The 17,900-nt window shown below is 35.5% G+C and overlaps 3 protein-coding genes across 3 annotated transcripts in view; 1 reads left to right on the forward strand and 2 right to left on the reverse strand.

The window, feature by feature from the left end:
• The window catches only part of LOC141847537 (mitochondrial-processing peptidase subunit alpha-like), a 4,150-nt gene extending 2,518 nt beyond the window's left edge, over window positions 1-1,632 (reverse strand). Inside the window, exons 1-2 of the mRNA XM_074735593.1 lie at window positions 1,595-1,632; window positions 1,191-1,488 (exon numbers count right to left, since the gene is read on the reverse strand). Of these exons, the coding sequence (XP_074591694.1) occupies window positions 1,191-1,488; window positions 1,595-1,632 (336 nt within the window). The remainder of the gene's footprint in view (window positions 1-1,190; window positions 1,489-1,594) is intronic.
• Window positions 1,633-1,899: 267 nt separating this feature from the next.
• On the forward strand, window positions 1,900-3,088 carry LOC141847973 (zinc finger CCCH domain-containing protein 2-like). Its single transcript, XM_074736081.1, has one exon. The coding sequence runs from the start codon at window positions 1,974-1,976 to the stop codon at window positions 3,018-3,020; it is 1,047 nt and encodes a 348-aa protein (XP_074592182.1). The 5' UTR covers window positions 1,900-1,973; the 3' UTR covers window positions 3,021-3,088.
• A 5,272-nt stretch (window positions 3,089-8,360) lies between these two features.
• LOC141847379 (mitochondrial-processing peptidase subunit alpha-like) lies at window positions 8,361-16,896 on the reverse strand. The gene is made up of 13 exons (XM_074735418.1): window positions 16,774-16,896; window positions 12,672-12,911; window positions 12,283-12,579; window positions 12,049-12,216; window positions 11,799-11,966; window positions 11,647-11,727; window positions 11,467-11,533; window positions 11,182-11,279; window positions 10,015-10,087; window positions 9,867-9,937; window positions 9,741-9,790; window positions 8,718-8,830; window positions 8,361-8,636 (listed from the first exon to the last, which is right to left on the reverse strand). The coding sequence occupies exons 1-13, from the start codon at window positions 16,810-16,812 to the stop codon at window positions 8,584-8,586; spliced, it is 1,518 nt and encodes a 505-aa protein (XP_074591519.1). The 5' UTR covers window positions 16,813-16,896; the 3' UTR covers window positions 8,361-8,583.
• Window positions 16,897-17,900: the final 1,004 nt, after the last annotated feature.

Genomic DNA, 17,900 nt, shown 5'->3' on the forward strand with positions numbered 1-17,900 from the left:
GATATATACTTATGATGATTATTCACCTTCGTCAACACCACCAATCACAAATAACTCAAGTATTCACTTTTGTTGTTAAAGAATATTTTATTTTTTTAGTAAAAAGTGTCCGGTGTCTGTCATCCAACAACCCCATAACTATCTGTGAGAGGTATAATAATACTTCATCTCAAATGGAGAAGAGGTCGTTGACATGTCCTTCGACCACCTTAGCATCAACCACTCTTGTAAGGGGTTATGCATTGGACTATTATTTTTTACCATTTTACTGAATTCGTGTGGACTATTATTTTTCACCATTTAATTATTCGTATAAGTAATTTTGATATTATCTAAATCATATATCCAACTTTCATAATACTTAAATTATGTATTATATTCCTAAAATATCTCTTTTTCTTTTTAGGTCTATCAGTTAGTTACTTTCGAAATTGACTAAAGAACATAGAAAATTTTGAATCACTTAAAATCAAAATCAATATACTATTAAAAATTTAATATATTTATATCGTCATATCTAAATTCGATAACATAAATTGAAAATAGCAAAATTTTAAACTCGTAAAAACTAGATAAAATTTATTACAAGTTCATTATAAAACTTAGGATAATGATATTCATTAACGGATACCACTAATAAATTTTTAAGACTTTTTTTTATTAAAAAAATATGAAACTTTTAAATTATCATGTAGGTCCATCAATCAATTTTGAAGTATTTCAAGAATATAATACATGATTTTAACTATTATGAAGGTTGAATATGTCATTTGAATAATATTAAAATTTATTTGCACGGTTGAGTAGAATGTCGATTATTTTAGATGCAATCCTTTGGGTCTATTCCCATGACTTGTGTTTGCGGCGGACACAAGGTGAGGTGTGTGGGGTTGATATTCATTAAGCGAGGAGGCCCACTTTCTTGTCTCAAGGGTAAGAAGCAAGCATGATAAAATTCTTAAAGTTTCATATGTTTTAATGATAAATAAATGAAAGAAATGTTTTTGATAATTAAAAAATAGACGTATGTTAATTTTTGCTCAAATATCCCATATTTCAGTTACGAAATGCTGATGTGACAGGCTCCGCTTGGGGCACGACTTGAGACACACTGGATCACCTCGAACCCGGCAGCAATGCGTCGCGTGCCACGTGCGTTCGCCTTATCCTCCACGACTTGGGACACTGACGGATCGGATGAGACCGGCGCCACCGCTGCCGTCCCTTTCCAACTCACTCCCAAATGGATTCCAAGATGGTCCCTTTCCTCCGTGAGACCGCGACGTGCCGGTGGAGCATGAGACAGGAGGAGGGGACACTGCGGCCCCCACATTATCTTTTAATCTCCACGGTTCGAGCGGCGGGTCTCGCGTGAAGTCCCATCCGAACCCTGAACCGCAAGCAAACACTGCACCGCCGTCGGATCGGAAGCGGGCGGTGGGGATTGGACCGCATCTTTCTCGTGATGGCCCGTTTTGGAAGTCAAAGCTGGAACCGGTCAAAAGAAATAATTAAATCCGATCGGTCCAGCATAAAGCGGGGCTCATGTGACGGCATAGTCGATCGACGGCTATAAAAAGTCGCGATGGTGTACCACTCGCTTATCGCAATAGTGATCCCACTGATCCACATGTCCAATCTCCACCGTACATGTCAGCATTGATTATTTACTGCAATTTTGTCGCGCATCCTCCTAGCGCAACACCCGACGTACCCTCTCCTTTATTGGGTACGTACGGGACCCACCGGCATTCGGATACCGTTATGTACTCAAAACCGGTACGATAGGTAACGGCTTGAGCTTGCCATCTCGACGCCGTCAGTTTAGTACGATAGATATTTTATTAACCGCGGTTGGGTTAGGAATCCGACCGCGGTCACCGCTTTCCCGATTTAAACACCGTGGAGCTCTGGCAGACTTCGACGGAGGAAGAAGAAGAAGAAGAAGAAGAAGAGAGAGAGAGAGAGAGACGATGATGATGATTGGACGAGATGTCAGCCATCAGAATCCGACGGTGCACGTTCCTCCTTGGTCTGGCGATGATCCGGCGGCCGGGTACGAGCTCCTCGACGATGCTGCTCTCGCTGCGCTGCAACTTTATTTTAGAGAGGAGGCAGGGGAGTACTCGTCGCCGGTGGTGGACGCGTACTCGTCGGATGACTTCCGGATGTACGAGTTCAAGGTGCGGCGGTGCGGCCGGGCGCGCGCCCACGACTGGACAGAGTGCCCCTTCGCGCACCCTGGCGAGAAGGCCCGGCGCCGCGACCCTCGGAAGCAACGGTACTCCGGCGCCCCCTGCCCGGACTTCCGGAAGGCCGGTGGGTGCAAGCGCGGCGACTCTTGCGAGCTCGCGCACGGGGTGTTTGAGTGTTGGCTCCACCCGGGCCGATACCGCACCCAGCCCTGCAAGGATGGCACCGCCTGCCGCCGCCGCGTTTGCTTCTTCGCCCACACCCCCGACCAGCTCCGCCTGGTGCCGCCGCAGACGCACCAGCAGAGTTCCCCGTCGGCCTCGGCCGCCGAGTCGAACTTTCTACAGAATTACCTCGTCAATACTCTCGTGTCATCGCCGACGTCGACGATGACATCGCCGCCGATGTCCCCGTCAACGGATTCACCGCCAATATCGCCGAGCGGCGGGAAGCTGCTGCGGCGGGCGTCGTTTCAGGCCGGCTCCTCGGTTAACGACATCGTGGCCTCGCTGAGGCTGCTGCAACTGGCCAAGACAAACTCGGCGCCAAGCTCGTGGCCATCGCAAGTGCAAAGCGGTGAGTTTTCCTCTCCGACCAGGTTTAATGCTGGTTTCTGCAGCACGCCGTCGACTCCGACCGCGACTGCAATGATGCGCGCGGGCGCTGCTAGGTGGTTGGAGGAAGAGGAGCCGCCAAAAGAGAGTTCACTCAGGGAGGCCGCTGAGGGCGAAGTAGAGATGTTCGAGAGGCTGAGCAAAGAGTGCATTTCCGAGATGGCAGATGAATACCCGCCGGACGTGGAGTGGGTCTCCGAGTTGCTGCGGTAGCTTACTACCGATTGCCAATAACACAATAGAAATTGTGAAGAATCGAAGAAACCTAAACAATTGTCCTCATTCTTCTCTAACTACATCCTCGAGAACCTCTGAAATCCACAAAACCCAACAAAAAAAAAAGAAGAAGAAGAAAAAAAGATGATCTTGTTCGTGCACATAAATAACAACTGCTGGTGGAGGAAGATGACGATTAGAAGTCTGCAGATGAAATAGCTAGCGATCGTGGGGAACTACTGACTGCCATTGGATGGGGTTTGTCCTGTCCACGGTGAAGGCTGGCCATGTAGGTATTGGAGCTTTAATTATTCTTACTGTCCTGGGGACATCGTCCTTGTCAAACTTTCAATCCAATGGATTTTCTAGTGATTTCTTCGCACTAAACTTTAATTATTCTGGCCATGGTTTGTGGGGACAATGTTTTGGATGTTTTATTTGAAGGTTTGTGATATTATTGGATAAGATAATTAAGTGGCGACTAATTATTTAAATTTAGCTTGATAATTTGATTTCATTATCGAATTTTTTAATTTATTTTTTTAATATTTAAATTTTTATATTTTAAAATTAGTAGATAGATTATTAAGTTGGATAATATAAATTTATTTATTTTTAATTTGTTTATTAATATTAAAATTAATATATATAATTAAATTTATTTATTTAGTTTAATGAGTTGTTTAAATTTAATTATTTAATTGATTTTGTATATGTTGAATGAAGAAGATAAATAAATTTTTATTAAATTAAATATTAAATTTAATTTATGAATATTTGATTTATTTATGATTTTTAATATATAAAAAGTTAATTATTTTATTTTAATTAAAATTAATATATAAAATAGTATTATATTAAAATTTTTTTTATTAATTTGATAAAATTATTTAAAGTTTATTAAAATAATTTTAAAAGCTATTATAATTATTATTATATAATTATTATTAAATTTTAAATCGAATATTATTATATTAAAATATTTTTTATCAATTTGATAATAATTATTTAAATTTTATTTATTTTAAATTGATTAAAATATAAATCATTCCATAAGAGAGAGGATGTTGGGCATTGGGGAGGTGGAGTGGATTACTCTGAAATTGATAAAATCTATCAGAAAATTTTAGTTTTTTTTTAAATTTATCAGTTTGGTTTTTGATTGACAAATAATTAATTTTTTCAGTTTAATGCTTTTTTTATTTATAAAATTGACAAATAAAACTGAATTGCTCAGAAGTTATATATAATTGGTATTTATTAGTTAAAATTATTTTAACTTGATTAAAATTATTTTAATCATAATTACTCTAACACTATTGATCAAAATTAATACAACTTAAAGCATGCTCAACCAAAATTACTTCTAAAACCATTATTACACATGCATCACAACTAAGATAAGAGTATTTTTGGATTAAAATTAAGATGAAGTACTCTTTTAATATATTTTAAATACAAGTTATACTTTTAACGATAAGAAAATTAAGAGGTGCTCTTTTGAAATTTGCCATATATATATAGAATTTTATAAAAATTTTGTGATCCTCGTGAAATATAATTAAGTAAAACATGATGGCCAAACAAAAAAAAAAGAAAGATCTTCCTAAAGAAAATAATGGCGACGTTAACATGATTTGATGTTTAATTTGGCATGGTTTAGAATTCAATTATTCAAACAAGAATAAAACTATAATCATAATAAAATAAAAAGCGCGGTCAAAATAAAAATATTGGTTGAAATGTTGGGGGAAAAAATAAAATGTGTAGTTGCACTCTAACTTGTAAAAAAAAAAAAAAAAAGACAAAATCACTATAATTATTGGGGGTATATGATGTCGGATAGAATAATAATTATTTTGGAGGTTTATTTATAGTGAAATTTTAGATAAGACATCTAAAATCATCAAACGCAAAAAACTGTCTTTAAATTTAATCAAATAAAATTAATTCAAAATAAAAAATAATACCCTAACACCAACTAAATAAAAATTTAAATAATCTTAAAATTATAATGATATAAAAGATGAAAATGACTTTAATATAATGATAAAAATTATTTGAATATCTAAAAAAATTTTAGATGATATTTTTTGAGCTTAAGATTGAGTCGTTATGGATTATATATAATAATGAATATAGATTTTTGGATGAATTTTGATTTGATATATTAAATATCTCATGATTTAATCTGAATAAAAAATTATGACTTCTTAAAACTCGGATGGATCCCCTGCAATATTAGTATTTTGCCAGAACAACAATTTGCCATGGGATTCAAGACCATGTTGTAAGAGATACCGCAATCGGGTTGCGCATCCTCCCATAGCACTTACCATCTCACAAAAGATATCATCTACGATACTGCTGTAATATATTGCGACGTTATCTCCATTGTCACAAATCTTAATTTTGTTTGTGATAGTTTTCAGATAGCTTAGAGACTATTAGGGACTTAAAAGTGTGTTTTTGTGCGTTAATTAGGCATCTGCAATAGGATTTATGATGGTTATTTGTCATCCAAAATAACCCTAGAAAAATAGTTCCAAGCCTCGCCCAACTCATTCCATCTTTTTCTACTCCATCATCGTTAACCATCTACAAACACATGAATAGATTTATACACTATTATGATTTATATTGCTTGATTTTATTTGTTTTCCTTTTTTAGATTCCTTAATTTTGTATTTTTCTTTTATAAAATGATTAATTTTAGTCTTAGGCATTTTAATCAAATCTTATGAGTTAGAAATTAAAGTGTCTAAATGGTTTATTAGTTAAAGTTGGAATTGCTATTTTAATATTTGATGAAATGATAAAAAGTTTGATATTTTTTATGTTGTTATTATTCACTAACTTAATATTTGATTTAATATTATTGTTATTAATTATTATTCACCTATTTGAAATAATTTCAGCTTTTCAGTATTAAATGTTTCAAATGGGGAAAATCAAAACGATTGCGGCCCCTTCAGTATTATGCTATGTTAGGTTTTTGTGCTAAGGATTATAAATGTTAATTTAGTTATTCTTTTTTTTATATATAATTATTTAATTGATTAAGGTTGTACTTAGGCGGCTTTGGACAATTTTTGGATTCAAATGAGCGGCCCAAATATGAAATCCTGGATCCGCCCCTGCATCTCACAAAAGATATATCTACGTCAACCGACGTTATCTCCATTGTCACAAATCTTAATTATTTTGTTTGTGATAGTTTTGCCGTTAGAGACTATTAGGGACTTAAAAGTGTGTTTTTGTTAATTACCATCTGGTCAATAGGATTTATGATGGTTATTTGTCATCGCAAATACCCCTAGAAAAATAGTTCCAAGCCTCGCCCAACTCATTCCATCTTTTTCTACTCCATCATCGTATAACCATGATAGCAAACACATGAATTCTAGAATAATTTTTCTAATTCTTTCGTGCTTCTTTTTTATTTTCAATTACACTTAAATTGATTAGCTACACTTTAATTTTCACAATCTATTAAAATCACACGGGTGTGGTTTTAATTGAAAAGTGAAATAAAATTTACACGTGGTACATTTTTATAAAGATAAGATTACAATAAAGATGAGTTCCATGTTCTTATCTTTTTTATATTAATCATGTACGAATTTATTAGACACATCTAAGATATAGTGCGATGATATTATTTTAATTAATGAAATACGTGAAGAAATAAATGCTAAATTTGATTTTGAAGAAAAATACTAAAAATGAAAGATTTTAAAATTAATAAAGTAAAAATAAAATATATAAAATTTAAGTTTAACAATATTAGACGTAATTATATAATTACTAAGATAGGAGATGACGAATTATCAGCAATTTAATTAGAACTTCAAGTATTTAAGATCGTTTTTTTTTTGTAAAAGGATGAAGGAATTGTCAGAAATGTTTTACATAAAATTTAAGAAGATGGTTGAAATGAAAAAAAAACATCATGTATTTTTTTATGATCGTAGTGTACATCTAAAATACAAAAGAAAATATTATAAAATAGTAGTTATATCTGCTATATTATTGTATATGAAATTAAATATTGGATTATGACTTGAGCAAATAAGTAAAAGATGAGAATTACAAAAATAAAAATATTAAGATTAATATGTAGATATACGAGGATGGATAGGATAAAATGAGAATACTAGAAAGAAACTTGAGGTTGAACATATTAAAAAAAAATTTTAGAAAGATGATATAGATATGTACTAATAAATGTTCTAATTAGACAATCATAAATTATGAAAATTAAATAGGTACATCAAAAGATAAAAAAATTAATATTAAGGTAGAATAAGATAAAAATTATTTGAATATAAATAGTAATACAGTAAAAAAAATAGAATTTAATAATATAAAAAAATTTATATAATAATTTTATAAAATAAAATTTTAATAATAATAATAATACTTTTTAAAGAAGAGCGACATCCACTAGCATAGCATAGAAATAATGCGCGAGAAAAAAAAAAGTCTCGTTCTGATCCGAATTAAACACTAATCCAGACTTCACGTAATGCCTGAAAAACAATTCAAAAGATGTCACTAGGTAGCTAGCTAGCTCGTAGGGCAAGAAAAAGAGATCCAACTTGCTCATCTTTGTGTTTCATCAGTTTCCACCCTGTCGATGTTATCTACACTACACCAACGTGGAATTTTTTTAACTACTCCCCAAATATTCCACTTCCACTTCCACTAACAATGAGATGAGATAGATAGAAATATATTACAGATATCTGAAATGATCTGTAAGTAAGGCTGCATTCACTTTTGCCTCTCATTATTCCTGCATCCTCTCCGACAAGCTTATCCACACAGCTATTAGTTAAAGACTAAGACAACAAGGTTTATGGTTTAATTAACACTGCGATATAGCTAGCTAGCTAGTATAGAATTCATGCTTGTTCTTGTCGTGTGCTTGCCCGGCAGCTTTGAGCTTGCAGCCAAAAGTTTCCTCGAGAATAGAATCAATACTCGGAGGAGTTTGTAAGTTTCAAGTTCTAAGCGTTTGAATTGGAAAATGATTAGTCTTTATTTCATGTTCCACTCATACTTTTTTAGAATAGCTCCAAATAATTCATCTTTAGAAAAAATTTTAACTTATCCTCTTGAACGTAATCATCCCTCTTGTAGGCATTTACTCAACCTTCTCAAAACGTGTGACAGATCACGAATGAGGTATTATATATTTTGTTGGAAAATGATATTTAGCATACAAAATTCCGACATGAATAAAACATGACACTCACATTAACAGTGGATCTCACTGACAAGACAATCTGTTTGATGAAAAATATGGAGAGCCATTATAGTAAGTCTGATGGATTGAAATATGACAAGAAAATTTTATAATTTATCCATAATAAAATGTATAGGGATAAAAATGAAGCATTCCGACAATAATTGATCAATCTACAAAAATTAATTTTCTTGCCGATATTCCCTTCGTTATTTTCTACACCTCTGGGCCCAGGCCAAGGAGAAACAGCAACTCCAAATAATGATCGAATTGGTTGACAAAAGATTGTCTGAGCGAGCACCAAAAGTTTCAGTTTGCGTGGAACTTCGCTCTAACAAACTTATAGCCGGGAACATGGTTGACTGCAAAGAGAATTATGAAATATTACCATTAAAGAAATCATTTGAACCACAATAGCATTCATCATGTAACGTGCGATTTACCATCTCCCCATGAGGCCATTGTCAGTGGCGATGAGATGATCTTTTCAGCGAGGGAACTAATATCTTCTAGTGTGAGTTCGTCCACGGCTTTTAGGAAATGCTCAACGGGTTTCCTGCAGCATCACCAAAACCAAACTGATTGTTGGCACTAAGTGGAGCAAAATCAATAAATAACTGAGAAACATATGAAGTAATTTCAGATATCATCATCTAAAGTTGCTCAAAGAGTTGAGAAAAAAACGTTAGAGGCATGCTATGCTACCCATCATTAAACCGAAATATTTTCCAATGTATTTCCAGAATTTAGGTCCTGGCTGTAGTATCCTATTTGAACTCAGACAGCATCTTGCATATCAGAGCACATTGGCCAGACAACCAATAGTTCAAAAGATGAAACGAGTTTGATATCTGATAAGTGAAAAACTAGTGGATAAACCAAGAATAGATTTAGATGCTCAACTAGGAACCAAGTTGGCAGCCTGTCTTTGTTTTAATTTCAAGCACAGTCCATTAACATCTAACAGGGACAAAAGGTAATATAGAAGGAATATTAAAAGGGCAGCTTGGTACACAAAACTACCGTCAATGCAGAGTCCCAGGGAAGGAATATTATCTCTCGAAATTGTTTCTTGAGCTGGATAGTCTGGATTATAAACAACTAAAGAGTAAAACCTGTAAACAACTGAACGACTGCAAGGGAACCCCAATAGTTCTTATTTAATCTTTATTGAATGGTATGAACTTGCTTCAACTTGTAATTTTCTCAAACCCAGAGCATAAACATTTTGCAATGAACAGATCACTTCAATTAGAGTACACTCTAAAGTGCAAGCTGCTACTCAATTTTAATAAACAACTTAAAGATGAATGATTCACAATTTTATTCTGCATTCAGGAAAGCATTTTGGCAGGCATAGCTAGTAGTTCGCAAGCCATTTTCAATTTCCCCCCGTCATTTATGTTTTTCATCCATCTACTCTTGCATTTGATTTCAACTTTTAGAAAACTAACATAAGAATCTACCTTTCACCATATGTGAGAATCTGTCTTCCAATATCTTCTGATGCCACCATCTGCCAAATGTGTAACTAAGCATTACCAATGTAATGAATGATGCCAAATGAGATAGGGAATATGAAGGATTAGTACTCGAGATTCAAGGTTCATGAGAACGGCCGACTTGGTAGACTCCTTAGCCCGATTAAGCTGCACCTGATCAACTGTCAAAGAAAAAAAAATAAAACATTTCATTCACATACACTAGCAATCATTCAGTGACTTTTGATTAATATTCAACCTTGACCAGGAGTTGCAACTGCAAGCAGCTCTCGGGCTGCCAAATCAACAGCTTTACTAATGAACTCTGGCCCCTGACCAAGAGAAGTAACGCAGGTAGTTGGTGAGTGCATATGTTCAACATAATGGAACAAAATCGGAGGGTAGGAATTTCATTTGAAGTTTACATTCTGAAGCAGAAATTTCTCAAAATGAATACCACTTTGAGATAAATTTATTTGAAAATTACTCGCAGATATATCCAGAGAAAAAGGTTAACCTTCTACCACCAACAAAAGATAAAAAGAACTGCAAGGCCAAAGCTAGAGGTACATAAAACTATGCAAATACATGGTTAGAAAGCAAGTAAATAGCAAAAGGGAATCAGTGTGATGACATTCCAAACAAGTAGGTAGATAACCATTTCAAGCTGCTGGTCACCTCCAAAAGAGAAGCATTTGCAAATTTTATTTTGTCTATATTTTAAAACATGCAGCACAGCAAGAATTAAATTTTCGACAAACACTCTGGGGCATTAATACGAAACCACCCGTCTAACTGACTACAGAGTACAAACACATTATAGATAGATTTTCAAACAGCTTGATCCAGAATCTTTGAAAATAGTTGTCCTCATCTCCCCCATCACATGACTGACATTATGGCATAGTAGGAGCATTGCCACAACCAACTGATCCACAATAAACCACAGCTCAAGTTTTGCATCGCGATATATGATTGAAATTACAAATGTTGGACCGACAATTGGAAATAAACATGGTGATAATTTGGGAAGTATTAGGGAGAACAATAATTACACCGTTGTTAACTTCATTTTATCCTGCACAGTAAACATGTTGAAGTATATAACAACAAACTCTCTTAGCACCACTATACCAACTCAGCAATTTTGAGATCCCAAACCAATACCTCTTAATTTTCCATTCACCACTAAACCATTTAAACCTTTTTAGTACACAGCTTAACTTTTTTTATACAGTTTAGCTACTAAACCATTTTAACCTTTTCATACAACCTGAATTACAGATATCGGAAAAGACCAGCTATTCAATGTGATATGAAAACTATATCTACAAAACAGAATTTCTCAGCATTCACATGGTACTTGTTTACCAAACTTAACAAAAAGATGGAACAGTTAGATCTATATCAAGGAGGATGAGCATACACTGCTAGCACAGATTCCAAAGATGCCAGTATGATTGTAGATGCTGTTGAAAGCTGAAAATGAATCCAACTGTGGGAACTGACTTAAGGCATTGAGATCTGCATATTAAGTATAAGCATGTGAATTTTAAGATCTAAAGTCCAACAAATAAAACATGTGAATGAGCCTTTAAAGTATTCAATTGCTAATGCTATCAACAAAATGCAGTTTCAAAATCATTAATCTTGGTCACAGAAAAAAACATCTTGATAAGTATTAAAGGCAATCAAAAAGTTGGTTACGTACATAACCGAGAATGCATGCCTTTACCAGGTCCACCAGCAGAGAATGATCCACCACCTCCCATAAGCACCTGCAACATTCATTATCATTATTCATTATGAATCACGCGGTGAGCAACAAAAAACATCCCATGAGTAGCATATCCATTCAAAACAAACTGTGGGTCTAATTTGACACTTCAACCTGAAGAACAGTTACTGCCATTGCTTCCTTCTCTTGGTGCCAACCTCCAGGAATTTCAAATGCAAGTGCAATATGAGTGTTCTGTTTCCAGTGAGAAAAGATCATCGACATGTAAGATGAAATCCAAAGATAGGGCTCGATTATCCACTAACCGGCGAATCAGATTGACATCTATACTCTCCTCCAACATAGACAGATTTTGGTTCTTGTGGGCGAGGCACTTTTGGAAGATCAGATAAAAGTGGTTCAGCCAGTGATACCAATTCCTCGTGTTCCACACCTGAGGCTGCAAGTACTATCCTAGGAGCAGTATAGTTCTCCTGTAATTATTATACTGACAGTCAAGTCAACAATCTACAATTTGAGAAAGTAAATGGAGTGACAAAGGGAAATCTATCTTACAGAAACAAACCCCTCCAATATGGTTCCATTTAAACGGTTTATTGCAGACTCTGGAGCAATTAAAGGATTTGCCAAGGCACCAGAATATCCTGCTGAATGAACAGCCTCCAAAAGCAAACCCTGAGGATTGTTAGAGACCTCTCCTAGCTCTGTCTTCAATTTCTTAAGCTGTGATAGTGAAATGAAAATTTACTAGTGAACTTTCAACAGTAAAGTAAGAATGTTTGAGAATACCTCTTCATTAACTTCCCAATCAAGGAAAACAGCATTTCTGACACTATCTATAAGCACCTCAACCATTTGAGGGGTGTACAATTTCAGAGCATCGTAAGTGTAACCCATCTGTTCACGAGAAGCTGATGCTTTAACACTTCCGCCTATGGCTTCTATTTCACGTACCATTCGCAACTGACTCCTATTTCTTGTGGTTTTGAATGACATTCTTTCTAAAAGATGTGTAGCACCAAATGACAATGGGGTCTCATATATTGAACCACAGTCAACATACAGTCCTATGGAGGCAACTGGGCTCTGAACAAACATAACCAATTATGACTATATTTGGATACTTAAAACAAAGAACATCAAGTAGAAATTACAGGAATAATTAATTTAAAACATACAGGTGTTGTTTCAGAGGCAATTTTGGCACCATTAGGAAGGGTTGTGATCCTTGTCTTGCCCAGCTCCACAAAATCAGGTAGAGGTGGAGGAAGTGTAAGACCTGGAAGTGGAAAATCAAGAGGAACCTGACTAGAATTGCCTCCAGTTAACCAGCTAAAGATACCTCCAGAGGGCCTTTCTGCAACACTTGTGGTTGCATATTTAACAGTGCCAAAAATCCTGGCACCATCTGATTGGTGCTGCACAGAGAATAACCACTTAAAATAGTGTCATCAGACATATAGCACTTTCATGTTAAAAGGCACCCATAAATAACTGTTTTCCCCTTAGCTGATAGTGTTATTCGCAACAAACAGTTTTAACAAATAAATGAAGGTCGTCCAACTCAGATAAAAAGGAAATGCAGTAGGTAGTTCTTTAATTTTGAAACTAACACAAAACCAACTGATAAAATGAAATTATACAGATCAAGGTTTACTTTGAAAGGAGTTTAGTTTTGACAAAAACAAGTCTTGAAATATATGGAAAAAAAATATTGTATCCATCCATCAGTCAGATATCCAAGTCAAAAAAAAAAAACTATCCTGCTGTTACAGCCCCAGGAAGTTCAAGAATGAAGGCCATGCTTTGGAAGCTCAAATGGAAAAGTTACTTTAAATCTTTATTACAAGAAAAGAATGTTTCCATATCAAGGTTCACTTTGAGGGGGGGGGGGGGGGGGGGGGGGGGGGTCTAGGTTTGACCCAAAAAAAAGGGGGTTTGAAATAGTACAAAAACTATTGTACATGTCCATCCATCCATCAATCAATCAAATGCCATTTTGAAAAGGGGAAAAACCACCTTGCAATTAAAGTAAGTTAAAGAATGTAAGCCATAGTTTGAAAGTTCAAATGGTTCTTTAATATACAAGAAAAGAATGTTTAAAAACATAGTCATAGTAACTAACTATATATAGTATTAAGTTTTTGCATCACTTATTATTTAAGGAAACAATTAAGTTCAACAAACAAACGAGAAAAGACTTGTGTTATTTAAAAGACAATATAGATCATGAAGTCAAGATTCACTAACAACATGATTATCATCATCATCAACCCCAAGACCACCTCCCCCAATTTTCGGTCAGTTATCAAGTCGCGGAAACAACCTCTTGTAATGCAGAGTAAGGCTACATACAATAGACCTTCCCAAGACCTTGTATTAGCAGGAGCTTCGTGAATTGAACTACCCTTTTTTATATGAATTTTATTAAATTGCTATTGATATTCAAATTAATAAACTAAAAAATTTATCATATTGATCGATGTTTTCTTTGGTCTCCTTTTGCCTTTTATGCTTTCCATTCTAATAGATTCACCTCTTATAATTACAACATATATTGGTCATCTTTGGACATGTATATATCGTCCAAATTTATTTTCTCGCATTTTATCATTCATTGGAGCTACATCTTATTGATCTATAAGTTTAATATGTTTTCATTTTATCATTTGCAAAAACATTACACATCCATCTTAGCATTTTGACCTTTGACACATTAACTTTTTATGCTTCTTCCTAATAGTCCGATGCTCCAACATATAAAGTATGGCATAACCTTATGAATTTTTTTAGGTTAAGGGGTACAATGATCACACATGGCAAGACTTCAAAAAGCTCTTCTCCATTTGGATGACCCATCTTGGAAAGTTGGCAAGGCATGAATTGATTCTAGGAATCAAACTTAAATAGTTCAAATCAGATTGGTGACTAATAGTTCATTATAGTTTGTGAAATCACGCTTCAGGATATCTTAGAACATAAGTTCTTCAATCCTAAACCCCTTTTTCATGATAGTAATCCAAAGTTGATTGCAATATTATAGTTGTGATTGAATGGATAGCAGAGCAATTGTATCATACTCTTTCTTAAATTGAGGTGGTAGCCCAACTATTAGGTAATAAATTGGCGAGTAAACTTGGTCAGTAATTGACTTCGGGGAGCATTGTGGTCACAAAGAGTTTCTAAAATTTAGTTAAATATTATGTTGCAAAGCTTGTTTCCTTTATTTATTTAAAGAAACTAGCAAGCAAGGAGAAAGTTCATCCAAACTCCCAATGTGCTCAAACTGTTAACTCAGGTAAGAAATCACAAGATTTCTACAGAGTGATTCATATATCTCCAATAGAGGCCTCTTTTTTCCCTTTCATGCCCCCTATTTGTCTATGTTGATCAGTTAATCTGCTTATTCAAACCCAGGATTAACCAAGATTATATAAATATAATCTTGATTCTCTGCTTCCTGATTCTTTCAAAGTACTGAATGATAAACTGCAGGCATAATTGTGCCCACTACTACAACTTTGACCAATTATCTTTTTAGGATGATCTTTGCCTGTATCTGTACCCATAGTTCACTGATATTGCAAAGCCATGAAATATAGATCTAAAAACAAACTAGATCTCTTGGACTGTTCTAACACCCATGGCAAAGGTATGCCAACTATCGAAGAGTTCCTTTATGGAGAAAAAAAAAAGTAATAGTCAGGCTCAGTTTTTCCTTGTAATGCATTCCCAGCATAATTCTACCCGCCTACGATAGCAATTGTCTGCATTAGCATGAAACTAACATTCAATGTAATTTGCAGCTTCCAACATAGAGTTTCCTGTCTTAAACAATCCATGTAAATCGCAATGCGTTGTATACCTTAATGTGTATAAATGATCTCTAATATTACTACCTGTTATGGGATTAAGTATACGGACGAGGTTAACCAAGTCCTAACAAGTGATCGGGTCAATCACACCCAAGGAGGCACGGGACACCTCATGTAACCCCTCCTCGCTCGCTCTTCTGAGGACGAACTGAAGTCCACTTCGGTTCGGTCGCGCCTCCTCCTCGTGCACCATGCTGGGGGACGAACCGAAGTCCACTTCGGTTCGGTCGCGCCTCCTCCTCGTGCACCATGCTGGGGGACGAACCGAAGTCCACTTCGGTTCTGTCGCGCCTCCTCCTCGTGCGCCATGCCGGGGGACGAACCGAAGTCCACTTCGGTTCGGTCGCGCCTCCTCCTCGTGCGCCATGCTGGGGGATGAACCGAAGGCCACTTCGGTTCGGTTGTGCCCCTTCTCTCACCCGCCAATTCCCAAGGGCCACTCCGTCCATCATTTGTTATGATGATCCCACGTGTCCTCTCACCTATTTCATCACTACACGTGTCTGAGGGGACTGCTCCTTTCTTGTAAGTCAACGCCGCCACGTGCTTACTGAACGGGCCATACCTCGGACCATACCCTCAGACATTCTCTAGGACACACTCATAACGTTGATGGAGCCCTCTGAGTCATGTCAGAGAGATAACATTTCAGAATCTCCTTCCTTAAAAGGGTTAGTGCTTCAGTGGAGAAAGGTAGGCGCACACGAGCTCTCACATTTTTTTTTCTCTTCTTCTTCCTTGGCAGTTCCTCATCTTCACCCACTAACTTAAGCATCGGAGTGGTCGCGCCAGGGAGGATCCCTGGCCCTCCATCTCACGAGCTCTTTCTTGCAGGCTCTCTATCCACCAGGGAGGCAGATCTTGGACGAGGTGCTGTAGAGTGAGCTAGCCGTCTCGTCCGAAGGCGCATCTCAACAGGAACACTACCTTAGCCTCATTTTTTATGAAATATTTCTTACTCCATATCTATCACAATTTGTTGGTAACAAAACCAAAAGCAAATTTCTCGATGTTTGCTCCTACTTGGAGGCATTGAAAGGCAAGAATGAATTCGCTAAGGACAATATGTATCATCAGACATCGCCTACAAATCTTCAATAAACCTCCAGAAATTAACAGTTTTTCCTGTTAAGATTAGGAGAAAGGTTACTTCTTGGAATATAAGTGTTAAAGCTCTAACTAAATTCCGGAGTTAGTTGCATCCCATCAACCATCACCAAGTCCGTTCAACCAAATAGCACTTAGAAGAACAATTTTTTTAAAAAAAAATTTAATAAAATACACCTGTAATCATCTAAACTAAGAAAGTAGGAGCACGGAGTTTTCATAAAAAAATGAAAGGCAATAGAAGAAATCCAAATTCTACGAGGGGAAAGAGGCGGAGCGATCGAGAGGATCAACTAACCTTGAGAGACTTGAGACGAGATCCGACAGCTCGGTACATAGCGGGCGGCAACAACCAAACCCTAGATCGGAGCGGCGACGGGATTCAAATTTCTTAGGCGAAGCGGAGGGCAGGATACGATAGGTGAGGCGGCTGAAGGCTCTTTAAAAAAGAACGAGTAGCATGAAGGTTATGAGGGGTGAGTATTTCATTAAAATCGAATCGTGAATTAATCAAAATGGAATCGAATTTTTTTAATTAATCAAATCGATTGTATTTTTAAATAAACATTAAATAAATTAAATTGATAAAATATTAAATTAAAATAATTAAAATTTTTAAATATTATAAAAAATTTATTAATTAATTAGAGATTTATAAATTAATTATTTAAAAATTTAAAAATTATATTTTTATTTTTATTAATTTGATTTATTCCGTTTAATCTAATAAAAAATTTTAAAATCGAAATCAAACCAAAATAATCGAATTAATCAAATTTTTTTTAAAAAAATTGAATTTCTAAAATAACCGAATTAAATTTTGAAATTCGATCGGTTCGATCGATTGGTCGATTTAATCGAATTTTCACATCTAGAGGATTAACATCTGCCAATTCGGGTCGGGTTGGATCCGGTCTATTATGGACTATACCGATTACAACATGGGCCTCAGTCTGGACCGCTTAATTTTTAAAATGTTTAAAAATAAAGAAAATTATAGAAATATGTAAATAAGATTATAATTAATTAAATTTTTAGATATTTTCTAATGTATTTTAAAATTGTTAATTTTTTATTTTAATTTGTCTTTTTATTTTTAAATATCTCAGACTAGCCACGTCACCCAGTATTCAGTCATGCCTAAGTTAGCCCACGGGCCAAGCCGCCCCCCATCCAGACTTGGCCCATACAAAAAGATTGAAGCTCTTCCTTTTTTAAATTTTTTTTGAGATTTTTTTATTAATAAAATTTTCAGATGAGAGAATATATAAAATCTTTTCTTAGTTTATGTATAATGGCAATATAGAAAAGTGAGAATTGAGAAGTAAAATTATTTACTTTTTTTTAAATTTTATTATTATTCTCCAGAAATTCGATGCAATATTCATTCACCACTAATCCCATGTAGCTAAATTTTTTAATTAA

The sequence above is a fragment of the Curcuma longa genome, chromosome 16 (assembly GCF_044706935.1).
Source record: "Curcuma longa cultivar G26 ecotype Majalengka, Jawa Barat chromosome 16, ITB_CL_G26_1.1, whole genome shotgun sequence".
Lineage (NCBI taxonomy): Eukaryota > Viridiplantae > Streptophyta > Magnoliopsida > Zingiberales > Zingiberaceae > Curcuma > Curcuma longa.